The 25,333-nt window shown below is 37.8% G+C and overlaps 1 protein-coding gene across 1 annotated transcript in view; it reads right to left on the bottom strand.

The window, feature by feature from the left end:
- Positions 1-2,660: 2,660 nt before the first annotated feature.
- flz (transmembrane serine protease filzig) overlaps positions 2,661-25,333 on the bottom strand; it is a 43,280-nt gene continuing 20,607 nt past the window's right edge. The window contains exons 3-10 of the mRNA XM_074108444.1: positions 16,812-16,939; positions 13,968-16,091; positions 10,740-10,875; positions 7,936-8,122; positions 6,476-6,660; positions 5,947-6,062; positions 5,438-5,557; positions 2,661-4,602 (exon numbers count right to left, since the gene is read on the bottom strand). Coding sequence (XP_073964545.1) covers positions 4,438-4,602; positions 5,438-5,557; positions 5,947-6,062; positions 6,476-6,660; positions 7,936-8,122; positions 10,740-10,875; positions 13,968-16,091; positions 16,812-16,939 — 3,161 coding nt within the window. The 3' untranslated portion in view covers positions 2,661-4,437. The remainder of the gene's footprint in view (positions 4,603-5,437; positions 5,558-5,946; positions 6,063-6,475; positions 6,661-7,935; positions 8,123-10,739; positions 10,876-13,967; positions 16,092-16,811; positions 16,940-25,333) is intronic.

Below are 25,333 nucleotides of genomic sequence, written 5' to 3'. Positions count from 1 at the left end.
AATAAACTCAAAAAAATGGCAGTATAATATAATAATGCATATAAAATATCATAAAATGGACACATATTTTTTCTTACAACAAGAGATAACTAAAACTATATAATGTTTATTATAAAGCTATAAAAAATAAAAGGTACATAGAAAGTGAATAATTGTTTCCACTGTTGCTGTTTCAGTTCCTCGCAATCTAAGTGAAAAGTAGAGTGTCAAACTCGAGCATTAAACCCATTTTCCCCTTGGCGTGTCTATCCACCAAGTGCTATATGAACGTCTCGTTTTATGCTCTTGTTGTACAATCTACTATTTTGATTGACAAAGGAAAAATACGCGTCCAATACTTTTTAATAATCTAACTGATGAATATGAATATGATGGACTTGTAATTGACTTGTTATTGACTCTACCTAAATGATGTCGATATATTAGACTTTATCTACATGCATATCATAACTTCCCTATTATATGTTCAGAAACGACTATCAAATTAAATTCGGCACAGGTGCGCGAAACAAAAACCGAATTTAAATCATAAAAGTATTTTATTTTTATCACAATAGCACCTATTTTAGTAATAATTTAAAACACAGAGAAATACGTAGTTCTGGGTCTGTTGAGACTTTTTATTAGATACAGAGCCTCATTTATAAAAATATATATAATATATAACATAAAAATGTGTTCAACAATTATGGCGTTTTATGTTAAATTAGAATTTAGACGCTTCGGCTGAATCATTTCTTTAAAAAACATAACTGTTCTTAGTTCTATAAAATTAAATGAACATTGAGATTGGATATGCTGACAACATTAACATGTGTAAATGTTAATTTATGACGTTTTAAACTGATTTTAAAAAACACACTTTTATTTTGTTCATTGTGTTTTTTTTTTGCTAATTAACAGCACACTGATGAACTGTACCTCTAGTGAAGACAAAGACAACTCTCGACCTAAAGTGATATAATGACCTGAAGTGATATAATTACCTGAAGTGATATAGATGTATTAATAGGTCATTTGGTTTAGAGGAAATGTGATATTTTTCAGTCTACTCAACGTGTTTCTAGCTCATAAAATAACGGAGAAAACTATATGCTACATGATACATCTCATATAAATTTCACTTCTATTTTGTGTTCAAATGATTCAACTTCGCATCTAAAGTCAGTAAATTGACATCTACCACTCGTGAAATTAGTACATGTTAATAAAATAAGTACCTAATTTTTGTGTTGTCTGAACGAATACCAATATGCACGTTATTTATTTTATGCATTTAATGATATATGTCAATATTGTATTAATCAGTAGTTTTAAAAAAATGGCGTGATACCTACAAACATACAACCTCTTACCCCAAATTCATGTTAAACTTTTTCCGTTCTGCCGTGGGCTAGAAAGGAACTAAAATGTAACAAAAATGATTCTAACTGGCAACATTTTTCACTGACAGCGAGTTGAAGTTGTTCGCAAATCGAAATCCTAATTTTATTTGAAAATAATAGTAAACAATCAACCTTGTTCCCCATACACTACCATCTTACCAAATAAAATTCAATAAGATTTCGGCAATGCAATTGGTCACTTTAACTGTCAATTTAGGTTTCAGGCCCTATGCTAAGAAGTGGAAAATTCGAACTTCATATCTTGCCGTCACGCTGACGATATATAGGTACGCGTTTTCTGACGCCGTGTCACCGTTCTAATTTTCAGCTTTTTTTTTATTTAATTAGGGAGTAATAGGGACGATACGATACGAACTCCGAATTTCGTAGTAGCCCTCCCGAAAATTTAATATGGCGACGACCGAAATGAGGAGGAGTGTTAGGTACTAATTGTGATAATAACCATAACGCGCGAGTCGAGTGAGCGAGTGAGCGAGTGACGAAACGCTGGGACCTAATTAATTTAGGAAATAATTTGGTCCCTACCAGTGCTGGTTATGTAAAATGATAAATGAATATATGCGGGAAACAAGTGAAAAATCACCCTGTATTATAAGTGTACGTTAAAACTAAGATAGCATTTTAACTATAGTATACATATGTAGATAAATATAATCGCATAAAATCTTTGAGATTATTTAATATTGCATGCTATTGTGTCTTTAAAAAAAATGTGTATAGTTTAGAAAATCATGAAAATGCACTAGAATTGTTATTTTATTATAGTTTGTATATGTAACACAAATACTGCTGTGCTTTATCAATAAAAAAAATATGTAAAGAAATAATTATTATTAATAAAAGGCTTGATCATGCATAAAGTGCATTAAAACATAGCCACAAAGTAAGTTATTTAAAAGTACTTAATAGAAACGTAGAATTAGTGTTTTTGTGAAAATAATATATATTTAGTGCAACATATTTTGGTGTTTTATTTCTAAATAGTTTGAATAATAAGTTTATTTTCGTTTGATTTATCCCAACACTGGACGAAGTATTCAGGGTTCGTTTTTTAATACCTTGATAAAGAAAAGGTATAAGAGCTTGGGTTATTGAATAAAAAAATATGTAAAAATATTTTAATAAATGCGTAACAGTCATAGGATTATTATTAACATTTTCTACTTAATTATATTTATAAATTACTTTTGAGCGATTTGCTATTTATAATCATAATTACACATTTCTCAAAACATAAATTTTTAATATAATCTACACATTTTAATAATCTTCAAAATATATTATTCTGCAAACTTTCGTGTTTTTTTTTAATATTTGATGATATTGAAATACCTGCTTTTTATTAACATGGTTAAAAAAAGATTCCCTTATAATTACAAGGAACAATCTAAATTTAAAATAGTTATCATAATTTTTCAGTTCTTAAATCTTATTCATATACTATTTAACAATAAATAAATGCATTTCAATGTACAATACTACTAAAACTACAAAATATACAATTTTGTATATTACAAATGCTGAAAATGACACGACGTAAATTAACAACAGATGGTATTCAAAATACATAACTTAAGGTTTATTTTAAAACGAGGTGTTAGGTGATTTTAAGATTCTTTTAAAGTTTAATTTACATTTGAATTATAAGTAGAGAGCACTTATTATTAAAAACATATTTTCAAACACAATTTTGGAACACTTGATTTATTTACATAATAAATGCACTAATTTCCACTATATAAACATTGTAATAATTTACAATTGAGGGTGGGTTACGCAGTATCAAAATTAAGAAAATCTTTAGTACTTTTTTTTTAATAACCACGGACGGATAGCGAGTACGATTTTATGACTAAGAACCAAGCATGTTGTGTGTAATTGTCTATATTCGTCAACCGCCTGTATTTGGATTACGAAATTCATACATTCTTCATAAATGCTTCTTTTAAATGGAATGGGAGACTGACTGGTTTAGCCAAACTGAATTTTACTAAAACATCAGAGCAATATTTCTTGTGAAACACAAGATAGAGCAGAATATAAAGAAGTCATCCATCTGAACACAGATCCGTAATAATAATAACTCTGATTAAAATGAGTTTTTCCATATTTTAATCGTATTAATCACGTATTAATAATTCGGTAAACTTCGTGGCCAACATAAACTTGGTTCAACAATCAGCACGAATTATTCAAGACAAATGATTTTTAAATGATGGTAATCTTTGTCAAGTTGCACACCTGTTATAATTACTATAAACTTTTTCCATTGTGACACGGAAATTATCCATAAAAATGAATGTTTAAGTCACAATGGAAAAAATAATGATAATTATAACTATCTTCTAACGCAGCTTAACAGGTGTGCAACTCTTTGGTCTTCACCCAAGTAGCTATTTAAAATGTATAGTGTCTGTGCTGTTAGATCCAGAGCCATTTCTATTATTAGTCATGTGGTAATTAGGATCCAATCAAAACTGATGTAAGCGTTAGTGTTAAGACCAATAAAAGTTTTTGTCTGTTTAACATTTATATCACGTTTGGGACTATAACTAGGCGAGCCAATATTAATATTAAACTGTAACGTCAAACAGTCTCTTCTCAAATTCTCATTTATCTATCGACGCGTCTAATCACCGTGGGCCTTTTTCTCTGCAATAGTGACACGGTAATTAGGCTGAGTATACAGATAAATGGGATTGGCCGCCAATCTTTTTCTCTTTTTCTAAATCAGTGCACTCAGTTTGATTACCTTGTCGCTTCTCCATGAAAAAGCTTCACAGTAATGAGAATAAAGCACAGGTGAACGAGAATGACCAGGCAGCGTCTAGTCTATGATAATTTATTTGCCAGAAAACCATCAGTGACCGGTCGGTTCGCATGTCCCCGCTCCTTTTCAGTTCTCACTGAATGTGTCCTTCCGTACATCCTTTATACTTACACCGATCAAACAGCGACAAAATCGTAGGCCATTGACCAATAGACCTATAGACCCAGTCAAAAAGACTTCTCCAAGGCACAGTAATTATTATCAGTGAACGCCAGTGATGCTTCGCAGCCAAGGTTTGTAGAATGTGGTCCGCATGTAGACCCCCGGTAAGTAGGGGGCAGCGCATTTGATCCCGTGGGACACAGTGCCCACGAGCTGCCAACGGCCGTCAGGTCTTTGCAAGACCAAGGGACCCCCACTGTCACCCTGGAAAAAATAGGTTTTAGTTAGTAATACAGTAAAGCTCTTTATTATACAATAAGGAAATAGTACCTGGGCGACCGAGCTCTGCTCGGGCTAAAACTCGGTGAGCAGTGTTTTCTCAGAGATGAGACCAAGCTAGATCGATTTTTCATCCCCGAAAACCCTACTAACCTACTACTAACTAACTAAATTGCTCGTTAAAAGGTATTAGATATAAAATACGACAGCTTACAAACAGAATATCCAAAGACAAACATACACTATACAAAAACAAAATACACAAAGTACAAAGGCGGAATCATGTCTGAAGGGATCTCTGCCAGTCAACCTTTGAGTTATTATGGAGATAGGCGGCCAATCTCTTTTACAAGAAGTGCTTAATAACTGGTATAAAATCTTCTTCTTCTTCTTCTCTTTTAAGATATGGCTTTTCTGTCCTAATTAATAGGACAATTTCGCCAGTGTCACGGTAAACTCTCTTTGAGAGGGACGTTGTACGGTGATTTTAGTTTTTGCAACTTGATAGTAAAATTCCATTAAAAAATGCCAGAAACGAGAGCAATATAGAATTGTGTGATCACTGTTCACTGTTAAGGTTAATCGCCGCATAAAACACTATCAAAATTATACTTCAACTCGCCAAAGAAACAGAAATAGCAAAATTAGATATTGTCTACATCCGCCATGTTCGAATGCTACAAATTGAATCTATTATTTGTGTGTTTGACACACAAAATTAAAAAAAAAAAAGAGAAAATGACATTAGCCTTGGTTTGTAAAAAAACTGTCGCTGGAAATGCTTATATGCGCATGCATTAGAGTGCTTATATTAACTCACTTCGCAGGAGTCCTTCTGTCCGTTGGCGTATCCAGCGCAGAGGAATGAGCTGAGGATCTTCTTCGCGTGTCCAGCGGTCTGGAACATCTCCTGGCACACGTTGTTCTCTATTACAGGTACCTGTACAGTTAAAAAAACAAATTTCACTATACAGGCTGAGGCTCAGAGCCACGCAACGAGCTACGGAGTTTCTTAGAGCGATAGAATTCGGAATACAGAAATTGGTTAGGTTAGGTTAGGCTAGACAAATATGCAAGTAGCAATAAGCGGACATCACTCGAAGAACAAATAAACGTTTAGGGAGAAAAGTCTTCGAGTGGCGACCACGAACCGGAAGAACGTTGGCAGGCCCCACTAGGCGCACTTGTAACCGGTGGATACAAGTAGCTAGTTGTCGTTCATTGTGGCATTCTAAGGGGGGGGGGGGGGGCTTTGTTCAGCAGCGGTCGTCTACCAGCTGATGATGATGACGATATTTTTATGAGTTATTTTTAACGCGTTGTATTTACCTGAACCTCCTGCAAGATGGCTGGCACTGCGCCGCCATATTTGAGCCGCCCCCACCCCGTGACAGTGGCCATTCGTCCGGTGAAATCCGTCTCATCAGGTGGCATGCAAATTGGCACTGAAAGAACAAAAACAACAATATTACAGGTCGATTCACAAGTGCTGGCACGAATGGATTGAACGAAAGTAATGTCACTTCAATGCAATTCAATGGTGCGTATGAAGTTCCCAATCCGCACTGGGCCCGCGTGGGAACTACGGCCCAAGCCCTCTTGTTCTGAGAGGAGGCCTGTGCCCAGCAGTGGGACGTATATAGGCTGGGATGATGAATGTCACTTAGACTGACTTTTGATATGGACTTCCACAAAGTAACGCCTGTTTCAATACTTACCTAGGGTATTGAACTGGACTACGTCCAAACTTGTTTTGCGAGTTTTCCTAACTGAACCTTCCGAATAGTCTTCCTGGCGTTTCACCCTAAAAACTATATCTGTACTTCTTGAATAAAATCGTCAACATACAACCACTAACCTATGTGAGCATCAAATTTGATGGGCTGTTCTAGCTCTAACAGCGCCAGGTCGTTCTCGAAAGTGGCGGCGTCATACTGCCTATGCACTATGACTCGTCGCACGTTGCGGGAGACGGGCTTGCGAGGCTCCAAGTCTATGGAGATGTCATTCTCCCCGAACACTGCGACCAGGGAGGCGAGGAAGCTGAAAAAAAAAGTCATTAAGAATGGAGGGACCCAAAGGGTGTTGTTAAATTACTAAAGCTCATACATACCCCTTATGGCGCTCAGGGGTAGATACTAGATATGCGTGTTAATCATTTGTATTACTTAAAATATTATATACCAAATTGAATCAAACTATTGCAACACACTGATGCGTTACCGACTTTTTATAAAATAAATATCATGGGACACTTAACACCAATCGACGTGGTCCCAAACTAAGCAAAGCTTGTACTTTGGATACTAGGCAACGGATAAACATACTTATATAGATAAATACATATTTCAATACATATTAAACATCCAAGCCCCAAGCACAAACATTCGTATTATATTCATTAAATATATGCCCCGGCCGGGAATCGAACCCGGGACCTCAAGCTTCGTAGTCGAGTTCTCTAACCACTTGGCCATCCGGTCGTCAAAAAGACACTCCTTTCTTAATTATAATAATAACACCTCCCCATTGAAGTTACCTATTCAGAAAACTGCCAAGGGAAGTGAGTACGGGAGCGATATTTTTTACCCCCAACGCAAAAAGAGGGGTGTTATAAGTTTGACGCCTCGTTCGGTGTCTGTCTGTGGTATAGTATCTCTCAACCGGATGAACCGATTTCAATGCGGTTTTATATGTAAAAACGAATTCTCTTGCGGTAATTCTTATAATATCCATGTTTTCGGGATATTGAATTTCGAAATGGTATGTTTTTTTAACTTTTCTTATTTGATTTGCAACAACCTCCGTAGAGTTCTCGTGTCACCAAATATGTGTGTCTGTGTGTGTGTGTCTGTCTGTCTGTCTGGGGTACTTATTAATTGGTGTTCCATGTTGATTTATGTGAAGCATGTAACGTAATAGGCGTTTTGGTTTTTCATACTGTAAGCCTATTATTGTATTGTTTTGAATAAATAAAATCGGTTCAGCCGTTTTTGAGCTACAGTGCCACAGACAGACAGACACACAGCCATACAGACACACATCTTTGGTGGCTGACTATACGTAGAGTCATTCACGATGACGCGTGCCATGGTTCTTAATACAATGTCATTAATGTCTAATTTTGACAAAATCACGCGTCTTCGTGTATGGCATTAGGTATAGACCGATACAAGAGCGAGACGTTCGTCCACAGGCCTAACACGAGAAGTCTACGGAAGTTATTCTTTTTTTCTCTCAATATGCCAAATTTCGTCTGCAACAGACGCATAGGCTTACTGCTTACTGATGAATTTGGTTACGGAGGTTATTACTAACCCTGGTTGGCAGTGAGCAGCGGTGGTGACGTATCGGCTGGTGATCAGCACGCCGCCACACTTGTTCTTGGTGAACAGGCCAAGCCAGGTGGACTCCCGCACGAGGACCTGCCAGGGCCACTCGCCTTGCTTCGCGTCTTTGCCTCCCACGATACGCCCTGATTTCATCAGGGGACGGACACCGCATACTGTAAAGTAAAAAACTGACCATGACTAATAATTTATAATTTGATTGCTTAGTAGCGACATCTCTTGTCTGGGTGAGCGGTTAGTTCCGAAAGTGTGACGTCTGTCGACGAAACATAGATGTCGCTAGTGCTGCTGCTTAAGTAGCATAGTAGAAATAAGCAACCCGAGATATGTATGCATAGGAAAAATTCGTGTCTAGATTCCTGTCCAGCAGTGGTTTTTCTGTGCATCCATGTTTCAGTTTGTATTTTTTTTTAATAAATTATAGTAGGGGAGCCTAAGAGGGGATTTTGGGATTAAATCGAGCATGTCAGATGGACAGACATTTTTGTTGCAAGAGGTCCTTACTTTTAATAGATGGAACTAAATAAATCGATGTATATTAAAGTATTTTGTTATTAATATAGTAAATCTCAATATTTGCTTGAATTATAAGGTTTGAATATATGAGACTAATAAATCATTGAACATCATGTAATGTAAGTACTAAATTTAAATCAAATAAATAAATTTCATTTAATTTCATTTTAACATAAGGAATGAGACTAGCATCCTGCTGAGTACCTCTACTATAATATAAGTCCATATTATCGTATTTTTTGGCATTTAAAAAAAAATCGCTTCGAGCTTGCGCCACTTCAACAGTCTTTTGAATGGGAGCCTTTAATTGTATACACTGAACATGACATTTTATCATGTAATTAGCTTTATTGGATCTGTATTGTAATCATGACATATTGGTAATATTATTTTATTGTAATTATGACATATTATCACGTTATTAGGCGTTCATGTTGACATTATAATTTCTTCATTAATATTAAGAAATTTATGCTTAATAGCATAAACTTTTGTTACTGTCTCTTCTGTGCTCATTTTGCATGCCAGTTTCTGGTGAAATGTGTGAGACCATAAAATGTAATACCAGCTTTTGTACCACATTTTAACGCAAAATACAGATATTTGTATTTATATTTTGTATTTGTATTTGTTAGGGTTTCTAACCATCCTCTGTGAATATATGACGCGCTTTTTTATTTTTTTTATTTTCTACCTTTCTGGATTGCCCCTGACTACCACGCAAGTCGGCGGACAAATACTTTCGGTATCAGAACCATGCCGGGGCATCTAAACTACAATATCTGACACGCTTGCATTTCCATGTATTTTTTTTTACATTGAACGGGAAACATCATATAACCTTTTTCTTCCTATCAACTAATCTACAAAATCTAATATGTAGGTCTCCACGACGCTTGAGTAATTCCCCATTTAGCATTATGGCCTCCCCTACTACTATTATTTTTTTAATCAGTCAGGTCCGAAGTGTTTGTATTAGTTTCTATATCTAAATGGCTGGAAGAGATCGCTTTTAAGCGATAGGACCGCCTATTGTCTGTCTTGCATTTTGTTTTTGTAAGTAATCTAGGTAAACACAATACAATTTGCCCAGGTAGGTATTAAATAAATAAATAAATATCATGGGACACTTGACACCAATTGACCTAGTCCCAAACTAAGCAAAGCTTGTACTATGGACACTAGGCAACTAGTGTATACTGTTTTGTTTTTGCCAAATAATAAAATAAAATATTGAAATACGGTATACTTCGTTTTATTAGCATTAGAAATAGGGTAGGTAAACATTCTTGACGAGTCTATTTATTGAAAAATGTTTAAAAAAAACAGTTACTATTACTTCATCATCATCCCAGCTTATATACGTCCCACTGCTGGGCACAGGCCTCCTCTCAGAACAAGAGGGCTGGGGCCATAGTTCCCACGCGGGCCCAGTGCAGATTGGGAACTTCACACACACCATTGAATTGCTTCGCAGATTTGTGCAGGTTTCCTCACGATGTTTTCCTTCGCCGCAAAGCTCGTGGTAAATTTCAAATGTAATTCCGCACATGAATTTCGATAAAATCAGAGGTGCAAGCCGGGGTTTGAACCCACGACTCTCTGCTTGAGAGGCGATAGGTCAAACCACTAGGCCACCACGGCTTTTACTACTAACTAACTATTACTTATAATACCAAAATAACGTAAATGATCATATGACCTTGCTAATTGTTACTTATTAGCTGTGACTTATTTTTCAAGTGTTTTTCTATAGAAAGACACGTCAAGATCGCTAACTTCTTTCTAATGCTAAAAAAAACGAAGTATAAGATGATCAAAATAATAATTATCTCGGGCCATATACTCGACTGAACGTCGGCAGGCCAGAGTTGGCCCACGGGTCTTAGGCTGCGGCTCCACTGAGACGGAGACGAGCGGAGCGGAGAGGAGACGTGTACGGATCGACCAATCATATTAGTTGAATCCACATCTCGTCTCCGCCTCATTATCATCAGACGTGTAGGGATTGGTCGATCCCTTGACGTCTCCTCTCCGCTCCGCTCGTCTCCGTCTCAGTGGAGCCGCATCCCTACTTTGCCCATCACTGGTCCAATAAGTCTAATAAACATAGCGGATGTTTCACGATGTAGAAAAAGTTTAGTGTCATGATTCAGTGACTAGTATCCAGCAGACCATGAGATGCTTGTACTAATATAATAAATGTTATTGTTCATACAATTTTCCAATGGCTGATTTAAAAACTTTCATACGTACAATTTTTATCGTTATAATCGATAGTTTGGTCAGCATAGTTCTCTGTGGTGATATCGTCGTTAGCTTCTGTAGTTACTGTAGTCGTAGGAGCTGCTGTAGTCGTTTTCCTTACCGGCTTCTTCTTAGGAGTAGTCACCTAGAAGGAGAAAGGCTGAGTTGTTAAACAGTTTTAGTTAGATTCACATCGTTTTTACAAGCTTTTATTTAACTTGCCCTGTTCGTTTAATATTATCTGGGTCAAATTTTGCAAGTTAAATTTGACCCACTTCTAGTAGTCCGATCGACTTGAAATTTGGTAAACTTATGTAAATCTGGTGACAATACAATAATCTGATAGTGATATCCTGGTAGTCAGGCCAGGATCGTCTCCACAGGACAAAACTCTTCAATGCTTAATGGCATCGACTTGAAATTTGGTATTCAAATGTAGTTTGAGTGACAATACAAGTATAGTCAACAAAAAGTAAAGTCAGTCAGTTGTATTAAAATTGAAATTTTTTCCAAAACTTATTAATATCTAGGTATTTCAAAAGATTAAAAGATCTACTCAACATATATTAAGTTTTCACATGGCTATCCCTGCGAGACGCGCACTAACAGTGTGTAGCATTGAAGTTTTTGGTTTGTTATGTTTAAAAGCATTTATTTAACTTGGAATGTATGTATGTGCTGGTCAAATCTTGCAATTGAATTTAGACTCTTTCCAGTAGTCAGGTTGACTTAAAATTTGGCATACCTATGTAAGTCCAGTGACAATATATTAATCTGGTAGTGAAATTTTGGTGGTCATGCCAGGATAGTCTCCGCAGGACGGAACTCCTGAACGGCTAATGGCGTGGGTTTGAAATTTGGTACGGAAATGTAGTTTAAGTGTCATTGCACGAACAGTTAATAAAATGTACAGTTAAGAAAAAAAGCTTGTATTAAAAATATTTTTTAACAAAAACTTTTTTTCTCCATACATAGATGTCACTGAACAATGTTTTAAGCAACGCTGAATCGCACTTGCGAGATGTTTAAACAGGGTATGAACAAACTGCCGTTCGTCGAGTACAAATCAACGCAGTGAGCGGACGCGGCAGGGGGCGTAGGAGCGCGCGCGCGGCCGTCACGCCATTGGCTTATTAGTTGACAGATGCGCAAACGTATACCTTCCACTAGCCACCCAGAGCTCTTTTTACGTGCGTTGACTTGTAACGTCGTTAGATAATCGCCTGAGGTAACAGTTGAACACAATCCTTGAGAAAGGGACCCCAAAAGCAATGAATGACGTGACCCTTTAGTTTAAACATTATGATTTCACGCCTTGGGTTAAAAAAAAGTCTTGTCCGACTAATTGACTGCCTGTCTCATCAACGTACCATCAGCCATAAGTCATCAAATGAATATGTTTAATGTTTAATGTTTAATGTTTATTTGGGCAAAAAACGGTACAATATAGAAAATAAAAAACTTAAGAAAATAAGACTTAAACGAAACATAGACCAGCAAATATGCCACTATTAAATTATACAGTAGAGTAACACGTACAAAGAATATAAATGACCTATTAAACAATAATTTAGATGAACAAAACGAACAAAACGAAACTAATGTCTTAACAGGGCAGCTTTAAACCTGTTAAGAGAAAGGTTGAATATATCTAATTCCGAAAATGAATTATTGTAGGTTTTACAAGCTCTACGTATAAATGCATTGGAAGCATATCTTCTACGAGTAAACGGGACATGAAACAGCTTTATGAGTCGCGTATTAGGACGAGGTACTCTAAGACATATTTTATGTAACAGATATGGGGAGTCAGTTCTATTCGAAAGAATATTATGCAAAAGAATTTGGTTTCTGAATGTGCGTCGATCCTTTAGTGATACAATACTATCACCGCTGAACGGTGTGCCCGACTGGTGAGCCTTCCACTGCAAGTGTTTAATTAATTTATTTTGTATTTTTTCTATCGAATCTATATATATTCCATATTGGGGATTCCAAACATTTGATGAGTACTCCAAGATTGGTCTTACTAAGGAATTAAAAAGTGTTAACATAGTGTCTACACACCGAAATTCCTTCCCTAATCTCAATATGAACCCCAGCAGCCGGAAGGAACGACTAGAGATACTTTCAATGTGGTTACAAAAAAGCAACTTAGCGTCAAGATAAACACCAAGGTCCTTTACTAATGACGTTCTACTTAATTTCTCATATGTCGCTAAAGTCGAACTTTGAAGTTGACAGACACGTCTATTGGCATTATTGTTTTGTGACATGCAAAGGATTATCAACTTTAGGGTGGTAGACCACATATTTGGCTGATGGTACATACTTAACAAAACTTTGAACTTAGGAAGCTAAAATTTTGTACAGAGGTGTTTCTTTATCGGTGTACTGCCTTTTCGGCGAAATATGTTTCGTCAAATTTCACTTAACAGATTTTTATATTGCAAAATTTTACTTCATCACACTTTTATGTGGCAAATAATTATGTAGCAAATGTTGGCTTAGGCAAAATAACAAATTGTCAAATAACATTTGGCCAAGGTAATAATTTGCATAATAATAATTTATCAAATCATAAATTGGGAAATGATATCAGTGCAAAACGTTGAGTGGGGAAATAACATTTCGCCTAAATAAAAATATGGGATAAATAGTTTGGGAGCTAATAATTTGCTAAATATTTTTCGCCGAAACATAAGTAAACCTTGTTTATCATATAGATAAGAAATAAGTTCTTACGGACTTTTTAATTTTTTGTACGGGGTTGGGAGTCCTGAACAGTCAACCAGTATATTTAAAAATAAGTAAATTTTTATGGTAACATAAGATTTTTATTTACCATTTCCAGATCGTCCGTGCTAGGTCTAATGAGAAGAAAAACAGAATAAATCATTGGTTATTAGTTATATATAATATAAGACGTATTTTAAGGTAAATAAATGGACTAACATGTTTTTTGTTTATGTGGCAAAAATTCGAAATAAAAATTTACTTGTATGTATTATGAATGTTTTTCAATTTACTTACTTAGTTTGTTTGTAACCGTTTTCGCGCTGAAAGTACTCAATCGATCGTAAAGAAATTTTCTAAGAAGGACATTTTTTGAATCGCCGTTTTTGCAATAACTCATTTTTTGAGCAGCGAAAGTAAATACATGGCTTTTTAGTCATGCATGGACAGGTCACATATTCAGCCTCTTACCTATTATTTGTTCTGGTCTTTAATACTTACTGGTTTTTTAGTAGTGGTCGTAGTAATAATAGTAGTAGTCTGCGGTGCTGTAGTGGTCGTTCTCCTAGCCGACGTAGTCAACTTCACGGGCTTCTTAGTCGTCTTCACTGGGGGCTTCTTCGTTGTAGTCAACCGCAACGGTCTCTTTGTAGTCGTCAGTGGCCTTCGCGTAGTCACTGGAGGTTTGCGCGTAGGTTTAGCTGTAGTCGTTTTAGTATCTCTTATGATAGTCGCGTTCGGCTTCTTATCAAGAATTACTATGTCATGTAATTCTTGAAACGTCCCTTGTAAGCTGCCTACGATTTTGTTGACAAATAGATTCATTTTCTCGTTTAGTTTTTCGTCTTCTTGCCACGTTGGTGTAGTAAATTCTACATCATGAAGGATGTCTAATTCGTTGTCAGATAGCGATATGCTTGTGTTGTATAGCCCTGGGTTCGAACCTGTGGTATTTAGCATTGGGTTCCTTACAGGTGGGAAATTTATTAAATCATCAGGTGACGTTTGCATTTCTGGTTTCAAAGTGGTTGCTGAGAAATATTCCGTGTAAGATTCGAAGGTAGGGCTTGTCGATACTTGTACTGGCCTGGTTGAGGATTTGATTGGATAAGGCGTAGTAGGTGATGGTTTCGGAGTTATAACTACTGTAGGTGACGAAGGTCTTTCGTAGGTTTGAGGAGGTTTCCCCATGTAAATGTTATTCGTCGATTCAATGTGGTTATTCACTGTTATTTGGCTCACTGGTTTTTTGAACGGTTCTTGTGATATTTCAACGAACTGTGGCTCTTTGTTTTCAGTTGGTTTAGTTGTTTGGAAGCCATTTAGTACTATGACAGTAGGAGTGACACTCGAGAATGATTCAGGACCTACGTCATAACTTGAGATGATGCTTGGTGGTGACGTCACAGGTCTGCGAGAAGGTTTTGCTCCGGTCACGTAGCTAGTAGACGGCGGTCGTCTAGTTGTAGTGCTAGTAGAAAATGGTTTTGGTGTTGTAGTTGAACTGACGTAACTAAAGGTAGTAACTGAATCGCCAAAGTCACTAGGGTTTGTTGGGTATCGATTAAAAGCATCAATGGCTTGACTAGTTAACTGACTAGGTTTTGGAGATGTGTAATACGGTTTGCTTGATGGTCTACTTTCATATTGTATAGCGTTAGCGGTCGTATATTTAACCGGTTTCTTTGTAATCAAAATAGGTTTTTTAGTAGTTGAAGTTGATGAGAAAATAGTACTGCCGAATGATGAAGGTTTAAGAGTAACGTAATGCCCCGTAGATAAGTAATAATCGGGGTAAGTGCTGCTGTAGGAAACTGGAGAAATCGTTGCTGATGAAGGAGATGGTGACGATTTCGTTTCAGCGTATTCCGGTAACGGTGTTGTCATTTCATCTTTCAAACTAGGCGTGCTTTCATTTAACATTTGTATAATACTGTTGATTGAAGAGAGATCGGTTATTTTCTGTGTTTCTTTAGTAACAGTTGATACCATTACGTAATTTTCTGTCGATGGATTTTTTGTTGTTGTTTTGTTTTTCGGTTTGAATACTGGTTTTGTGTAGATCGGTCGATGTGTGGACACAGTTTTAGATGTTGTAGTAGATGTAGGTGGAGAAGGAGTAGGTTTTGTCTGCATTGATGACACTTGGATGTTAAAATCTGATGGCCGAGCGACGTTGTCAACTGCAGATCCATTTTTATGTAACAAAATAGTATCAACTGTTCCATGGTCAATGGAACTGTGCGTATACAACCCATCAGGTTTTCCAGGCTTGATATAACCAAAGTTACTATCTTTCGGAGGTTCATGTAGTAAAGAATCTGTAATTTGACTGAGACCTTCGGAAATTATCTCTTCTTTCTCCGTTGTATCATCAACAGTTTTCATGGTTGATGAAGAAACTTTTTCACCGGGTCTATATCCAGGGGTGACTATGGGCTTGAAGCTATTGTGCCATGCATTTAAGGCATCTGAATCGTAGTCGTCGCTTTCGGTGTCTGCCTCGGGATAGTCCAAGTAGCTGGTCATGACGACTCCTGGGCCTTTGGGGATGTGGGACTGGCTGTCAGATTTGAGCTGACAACACGCTCCGAAAAGGAAACCATCCATGCATGCGCCTACAACCTGAAAAATAAAATAATTCTTTTGAATTATTGTGTATAAAGAGATTACCGCCTTCGGTTTTCGTATTCATCGAAGATGTAGTCAAGTTAGACGACCGGATGGCCAAATGGTTAGTGAACCGGATTACGAAGCTTGAGGTCCCGAGTTCGATTCCGTATATATTCTTTTGTATAAATTCCGATATTTGTATAAATAATACGTATATTTTGTTCTCGGATTAAATTTTAATACGTACGAGGTATGTATTTATCTATATATGTATGTTTATCCGTTGCCTAGTATCCATTGTACAAGTTTGCTTAGTTTGGGACTAGGTCAATTGGTGTCAAAGTGTCCCATGGTATTTATATTTATTTAGTTTTTGAATAGTAATTATGACCACTCATAAAACAGCGATTAGGTTTTCATGATCCTTTTTTTACCGAGTGAGGTATACTTAAAAGTTAGAACCGTTATGTTTTGAAGTATAGAATCATCACCATTATCATCATGATCCTTGCTTTCCACACCGCAGAGCTAGAGCGCAGAGTTCGTAGTTGGCAATAGAGAGCGCTAAAATTGCTTACTCTCACATTGGACCCCTTAGTCGCCTTTTACGAAACCTATAGGAAGAGATGTGGAGACAGGATTTGGGTGTCCATTCCATCCCCATCTCCCGAATGGGATGGGATGGGTGCGTGGGTAAATCTTACATTATTCGTCGGTTTTGTTTTCTCTTACCTCGCCTCCTCTTTGCGCGCACTCGTGATTGAACATACATATCGTGTTGCCCCGGTTGTACTTGGCCGCCCGCGAAGCTTTGCAGTACGTGGGGGTTATCCGGTAGCCTCCGAATAATTTTCTAGAATCTGAAAAAAAAGAAACATTATTGCCGTGATGGCCTAGTAGTATGACCACTAGAGGATCGTGGTTGAAATTCCGGTCTGCACTTCTAAGTTCTGAATATATGTGCGAAGAATTGCTACCCGTTCATTTCGCAACCTGATTCATTTCGCAACTTTTCATTTAGCAAACTGTAAATATTTCAGGATTTATTTCAGGGCCATCGTGGGCCCTTTAGGTTAGGTTAGGTTAGTTTTATAAAAATTCTGAAATATTTTTAGATTCAGAAATATGAAACAGTTGCGAAATGAATCAGGTTGCCAAACGTTAGTTGCGAAACATTAGTGAATCGTGCGAAATTGCATTTCAAATTTACAACGAGATTTACGGTGTGGGAAATTGCGCTACCTGCGAAGCAATTTAATGGTGAGTGCGAAGTTTCTAATCCACACTGGGTCCATGTGGGAACTATGGCACAAGCCCTCTTGTTCTGAGAGGAGGCCTGTGCTCAGTTGTGATGTTCCCGCGACATAACAATAAACAAACTTTTCTTAGAAGGTCCAGGTAACATTTAGTTAGTCAGTTATAAAAGATAATCAATGGCCGCTTGTCATGGCTTTTTCACTAGGTATAAGTAATTATTTAATATCTGAATGACCGAGCTCCGCTCGGGCTAAAACTCGGTACCAAGCGTTTTCCCAGTGATAAGACCAAGCTAGATCGATTTTTCATCCCCAAAATTCCCTACATGCCAAATTTCATCGAAATTGTTGGAGCCGTTTCCGAGATCCCCGAAATATGTATACATCATACAAAGAATTAATTGTTCGTATAATTTAAAGGTAAGTATTAGATTACAGTTTGACTGATTTAGAGAAAAATTTGCACCAAGGGCATAACAAGGTAGGGTAGTTTAAATATGAGTTATTCACAAAATAAATATGCAACTTTTGCTATTGCTCTGGCTGTCCAGATCCGAAACTCAAACAACAAACTTGTCCGTTTCACATGTGACCACAGTTCTGGCTCTTTCCTCGGTAAACGTATTGGCAATTGCCACACAAGGAAATGCTTAGAGGAAGGCTTAAAATGAGTTTGTTTTATTTTACTAATCTTTATATCATCATCATCATCATCAGCCTACAGCAGTCCACTGCTGGACATAGGCCTCTTCCATGGCGCGCCACAACACTCTGTCTTCAGCCCCTTGCATTCACCCGCCGCCAGCGACCCTCTTAAGGTCGTCCCTACACTACGTTTTCCCATCCGTGGTCTCCATTCGACGACTCGTCTACTCCAACGTTCATCGTTTAATTTTTATGTATTTGTGATTAATATTCTTAGAACAGTAAAACCAATGCTTAACTGATTATTAATTTACTTTCGTACTGCAACTTTTACTTTCAACGGTTTCGGAACTAATCGAAACTAAATCGATTGGATTTCTAAATGATCTGTTGATACAATGAAAGTTAGAAACGTGCTACAAATCATACAAATGACTGCGATATATCTTGATTGGGCTTAATTTGTAAAGGAAAGTCGGAACGATAGCGACTATTTTTTTGGTTTAATGCCTGATACGTGAGTGAAAATGTTAATGGGCGAGAAAAAAAACTATTTATTTATAACGATGGAGTATTAGACCACTTACAACGAGAATAGTCTTTATCCCCGCTATACTCAACTTTTTTATGTCAGACGCAAATGAAAGAAAGACATAAAACATTCATTCACATTCACAATTGTGCTGTATTGTATAGACTTGGACTTATCATCAAAAGTCCCCATTATACTCGTACTGGCTGCATTGCCCCTCGTACCGCAATGGACACCTGTTGAACCAGTCATGACCTACCACTATATTTAATTAACAAATTTATGTTAGAGAGCGATGTACACGGCTCGGACGCCATGAGAGAGAGAGAAACGGTAATAGCTTCCGTCTTATTCGGAACATAATATTCAAATTCGTTTGGGATATTGCTGTCTTTATTGCTCGTGACATAAGCGCTCGCAGCCGTCCCCCCCATGCTCCCCCATGCCTTCCGCAACGACGTCCGTAATTTATATCGAGATAGCTGTAGGCTTTTCAAGATTTGGGCGGTTGAATTTTGGGTTTCGTTGTCCTCATATTATACGAAAAGTATAGCACAGAAATCAATGATATTTTACAATCAAGATATTCATTATATTTTCTATGCCTGTGGTTTTTTTCGATTTTTGTAAAAATGCTTTTTATTAGTCTGTAATTCTCGTTGACAAGAAGAAAGTCTTTTTTTTGTCGACTTTTGAGCTCCTGTAATTCTGACATTACACATTTATATGAAAATCGGAAAAGCACCGGCATAGATAATTACGTCTAGTCCATACTTACAAAATTTCATCTATATCTGTTGCCTAGTTTTCAAATGAGACCGGGACTACGTTTGTATGGAGAATGGAACGAAGAGACTTCTCTTAACGGATCCTCACTGAGACCAAAAACCCCAATATGTATCACATGGTCGGACGTCCTAAAACAAAGTCGGCATGTGAACCAGAATTTAAACTACGAAGTGCAAAATTCGAGCTTCGTATCGTACGAGAGTGAGAGGGACGTTACGATACGAACCCTAAAAAGACATCTAAGCCCAAGTGAACATTGAATTTGCAAGTACTTAACGGATCTTATTTGAGACCAAAAACCTAAATGCGTATCACATAGTCGGATGTCCTAAAACAAGCTCGACCTGTGTGCCAGAAGCGTTCTGAATAGCAATTGCTGCGTTCGAGAGAGAGCAACTTTCTTTTAAATTGGATCCTGGGAAGACAATGTCGTTGGTAAGTGAAAAAAACCGGTCAAGAGCGTGTCGGACACGCCCAACATAGGGTTCTGAAATCAAGTAATATTGTTCTAAGGATTTCGTATTATGTACGGAATCTTCCAAGTTAAGGTATAGTTTATACCAGCTGCTATTTACACTTTAACTTAAACGTTAAAACTTTCCTTGCAATACTTACTATTACTATTTTTCCACCCAACAACAACCCCTCAATGGTTGTAAAAAACCTAGCCAACGATACCCCACACTATAGGGCTAGTCAAGAAAAAAAAAAACTTTACGTCTATAAGAGGTACCCTAAATGTATTTTTTATAGTTTTTTTTCTTATTTTACCACTTTGTCGGTGTGACCGATATGTATATTCATGCCAAATTACAGTTTTCTAGTACTAACGGTCTCTGAGCTTAGCCGCGGACTGCCAGACAGTCAGACGGACAGACATGGCGAAACTATAAGGGTTCCTAGTTGACTACGGAACCCTAAAAACGGTCAAGTACGTGTCTGGACTTGCACAGTATAGTCCTGTAGTCCACGGCAAATATTCAATATTAACTAAAGTCACCGACATAGCTGTTAAATTATGCAAGGTGAAGTGGCAATGGGCGTACTACATTGCTCGAAGAATAGATTCTGATAACCGTTGGGGGAGGAAATTTATCGAATAGAGACCACGAACCGGAAGACGAAGCGTTGGCAGGCCCACTAGGTGGACTGACGACATCGTGGGAGTTGCGGCAACCGGTGGATGCAAGTGGCGAGTTGTCGTTCATTGTGGCGTTTTAAGGGGACGGCCTTTGTTCAGCAGTGGACATCTTCTGGCTGATGATGATGATGATGATGATTTATTAAGTCTTGTTACATCATAATCAGTTCATAGCAGTCCACTGCTGGACATAGGCCTCCCCTAATGAGCTCCATTGTGCCCAGTTAGGCTCGGCGCATCCAGCTTTGTTATTTACCATTTTTTTTATTCGACCGGATGGAAAACGAGCAAGTGGGTCTCCTGATGGTAAGAGATCACCACCGCCCATAAACATCTGCAACACCAGGGATATTGCAGATGCGTTGCCAACCTAGAGGCCTAAGATGGGATACCTCAAGTGCCAGTAATTTCACCGGCCAGTAATTTCAACAGTGCAAGCACTGATGCTTCACGGCAGGATTAGCGAGCAAGATGGTGGTAGCAATCCGGGCGGACCTTGCACAAGGTCCTACCACCTGCACATACTTAACTAAAATAGAAAGGAAAAAAAGAAAAATACTTTCAAAATGCTTGAAAAATACTTCAAGCGTAAAAGCGCAACACACTTATACCTACTCACATTAGCTTAGTATTTATTTATAATTATGATTTGGATAATTATGAAAGAAGATTGCACACTGTAAAATGTCTACCGGATCTCAGAACTCGAGCTTCGTTTTTCCTATTACTATGTTCCAGGGGATTCCCTATGTAAGGTTTTAAAAATAGAATAGTGGTATTTAACTGGCTAGGTGCAAAAAGCTAGTTGCATTGCAAACAACTTACCTATTATTGCAAGTCGCACTTTGAGAATGAGACTACTCTCAAAATGACACAGAAAGAATTTTAACGCATACTTAGTTTAATTTTGCAAGCTGACATATTTTGTTTAGTGACAACCTCATTCTCAAGGTGCGAAGTAGGGTTGTAACGGAACTTCGCCTCCGCCTCCGTTACTGCGGAAGTTCCGCAAGAAATCGTATCTTCGCCTCCGCCTCCGCAATTTTTTTGCGGAGTTATAACGGAGGTTTATTTTTCGTTTGACGACGATCAAAACCAACGAGTGCGCGGCGCGCGCTGGGAACGCGATCGGGGTGGGGCGGGGCGGGCATGTGTCAAATAACACACGACAGGAATCAACCTGTCTAGTTGCTTGGACGTATAATTGTTTAATTGAATTGCGATTATTTTAAGTTATTTTGTACAAAGTAATTGTTTATTTAAGTGACATGCACGATGGAGCCCAAAACAAGTGAGATTTGGCAGTTTTTTCTAGAAATTTTAGAGATTTTTGAGTTCAATGAAGCATGATCTGCTATTTTTTCCTCATCTACTTTCACCTTCACATCCGGTTCCGTTAACCTCCGCCTCCGCGGAGGCGAAACGCGTCGCCTTCGCATCCGCCTCCGCCTCCGCTAAGAACGCCTCCGTTACAACCCTAGTGCGAAATATAGGTACGCCATGGCACAGAATAACTAATAGTACTGCCGGACCTCATACATACCTGTAATTCTTTTAATGTAATTTGTAATTTTTGTTTATAATTGACTTTGTTCTGCTGGCTTTCATATAAGATTCACAATTATAAATAATAACTTATTAAGAAAATACAAAATTCATGTGCGAAATTGGCTTTGCGGTGATGGAAAACATCGTGAGGAACCTGCACAAACCTGCGAAGCAATTCAATGGTGCGTGTGAAGTTCCCAATCCGCACTGGGTCCGCGTGGGAACTATGGCCCAAGCCCTCTTGTTCTGAGAGGAGGCCTGTGCCCAGCAGTGGGACGTATATAGGCTGGGATGGAAATAAACAAGAATACAGTAACAAGAATAGTCTTGTTAAATTCTTCATCATCCTCATCGTCAACCAAGAGACGTTTACGCTGGAAATAGGCCCGATACACCGACTGGCAATACCCGAACGCACATCATCATCAGCCTACATACGCCCCACTGCTGGGCTCAGGCCTCCTCTTAGAATGAAAGAGCTGGGTCGTAGATTCCACGCGGCCCAGCTGCGGATCGGGACAACACGCACACCATTGTGTTTCGCAGATTTGTGCAAATTTCGTCGTCGCGATGTTTCCCTTCATTGTAATGGTGTGGTAAATTTCAAATGCACATGAACTTTAAAGAAGAGATTTGCGCCCAGGTAGCAACCCACGATCCTCTGCTTGAGAGGCCATAGGTCAAACCACTGAGCCACCACAGCTTTTTCGGATGTCAATTTTCGAATACGTAGGTACAAAATTTCAGCCAAGCCGAAGTTTCAGTTATTAATTAGCCAAAACTGAATCCGAAACTTCGGTCTGTCACTAAATATAATGTTTACTGCACGCCACTGTAAACAATAAAGTAATCATGCTGTGATTCCAAAATGAAGCCAGTTTGCAACTATTACTGTTAATTTTCGCATCAGCACTAGATTTCTACAATATCAGCTCGTATAGATATCTTCAGAGTGAAATTTCAATCTATAGAAAGCTCATGTCACTAGTGATTGGGGAAATCTAGATCCAAGTATCGAGTGAGTGGGTAATTGAATACGGGATAGTTGGAATCGCTTTGATTATTCTTGACAGATATCAATCACTGCATGTGTCTAGTGTAAAAATAAGTATCTATTTGAACCACTCAATAATATGTTACTACGGCCTTATAGCGTGGGAATAAGAGTCTGTGGTACTTATTTTTGAAACATTGAATAAGTTCATATTTTTACAATTTTTTTTTCGACTGGATGGCAAGCGAGCAAGCGGGTCGCCTGATTGTAAGAGATCACCACCGCCCATAAACATCTGCAACACCAGGGGTGAGGCCTAAGATGGGATACCTCAAGTGCCAGTAATTTCACCAGCTGTCTTACGCTCCACGCCGAAACACAACAGTGCAAGCACTGCTGCTTCATGGCAGGATTAGCGAGCAAGATGGTGGTAGCAATGCGGGCGGACCTAGCACAAGGTCCTACCACCTGCAAACTTGACACTGCGTCCGATGTTTTTAGCAAAGTTCATTTCCAGTAATATTATAAATGCGAAAAGTTTGTAAGTCTGTTTGTTTGTTACCTCTTCACGAAACCGCTGTACCGATTTAGATGAAATTCGGCGTACAGAGGTAGTTTCAGTCCCGGGGAAGGATATAGGATGGCCATAAAGGAATTCGTTGCTGGTAAAATCGCAGGCAACGGCTATAAAAGTTTTATTTTAAAGCTATTAAAATGATTATTAAATATTAGGCTTAAAATAATTAAACGAATTGGGACTGAAGAGCTATGTAGCAGCTTTCTGGGTCACATAATAATTTACTTAGCTTAGCTATTCAAAGAGGGAACGCTGCCAGAACCCTCGGAACCTTGCCTAAAAGGGTTTGCCTAAAATACCTAATTGGTTTTAGGTTTAGTTTTTTTTAAAGTTTAGGATAATTTTATTTTAATTTACTTGTTATTTACTGTTTTACATCGCAAGCACTCAACTGTTTATAGTTTATACAATAATCATATTTTTCAAAACTATTTGAGTCTGTTCTTATTTTATATTCTGCCTGGGTGTGAAAGATAAGCAAAAATCCAGCAAACAAGGGCACGCGGCAGTAAGCACCGTTACCCAGTTTTGCATAAAACGCAGATTTATCTACAGCGATGCGCGTTTTAAAGGATATTTGGGTTACGACACTCCTTATACGATTTTTTAATTGAAACTCGAATTTGCGTGTGAAGTGGTAGCTACCGATGGCAAAAGCGCACATTAAAAACCGGCCAAGAGCGTGTCGGACACGCCCAAATAGGGTTCCGTAGTCATTACGAAGAAATTAAGTAATATTTTTCTAAGAATTTCTTCCATAGTTTAGGTATATTTATACCTTAGGCTGCTATTTACTCTTAAACTACTAATAATTCTCAAGCAAACTTAAACGTTATAGTTTTCCTTGAAAGTTTGATATACTTACTACCATTCTGAATTTTTTCGTAGTCAGGTTCTCTTACCACTAGGCTACCCGATCTTCTAAGCCACTTTCAAAATGTCATATGTCAGATTGTGGGTCCAAATCGAACTTCATAGTATAATCCAAACGCAGTGTTTAGAATTCTAATCTTTACGGAATAAAGTAGGTACAACTCGGTCCGTCTGCGTCAAAGTTTTCTAAGTCAAATGAAGGTCATTACTATTTTTTTATAAAATAAATTATTGCATTTTATAACACATTCCATGGAATAAACAAGTCTATTTACTTACGTGTTTTACAAAAAAGTAGACAACCCTAATCTCAGATAGACCATGATAGCCAGATGAGATCATACCAAAAGCTAGCGGAAACGGAATTGAATACTAAAGAAACATCTTGTGAATCACGTTTCAGACGGAGTTGAGATAACTCTACTGAGTCAGAAAACAAAAGTGAACTTTCTCCGATGTGATGTCATTCCGAACTTTTGTCAATGCTGTTATGGCGGTGCGCGTCACTTGGTTTTTGTGACTCTTGCTTTAATCGGCCGTTAGATGGTGTTGTTAGTTTTGAACTAATCACGTAAGAATAGATTCATCATTTTTCTTGATTCCCTTTCGAAAGACGGCGCAGTTCATTGATAAAAATTACCTGCTATTTACTTTTTGGCCTTCACAGTCACTGTTAAATGTCAAATTATAAAATTCGCAAACTTGACGCATTGGCTCAAAATTTTCGTTACCAAGCCATAAACTCCAAAATAAAAATAAAACATGACGTGTCACAAAAGCATGACATAAAAATATCTCTTTTCAAAGTCAAAGTCAAAATATCTTTATTCAATTTAGGCTATAACAAGCACTTATGAATGTCAAAAAAAATCTACCACCGGTTCGGAAAAACCTCTGTT

The sequence above is a fragment of the Choristoneura fumiferana genome, chromosome 27 (genome assembly GCF_025370935.1).
Source record: "Choristoneura fumiferana chromosome 27, NRCan_CFum_1, whole genome shotgun sequence".
NCBI classification, from domain to species: domain Eukaryota; kingdom Metazoa; phylum Arthropoda; class Insecta; order Lepidoptera; family Tortricidae; genus Choristoneura; species Choristoneura fumiferana.
Note: the sequence above shows the minus strand (reverse complement) of the source record. Positions and strands in the feature narration are given on the sequence as shown.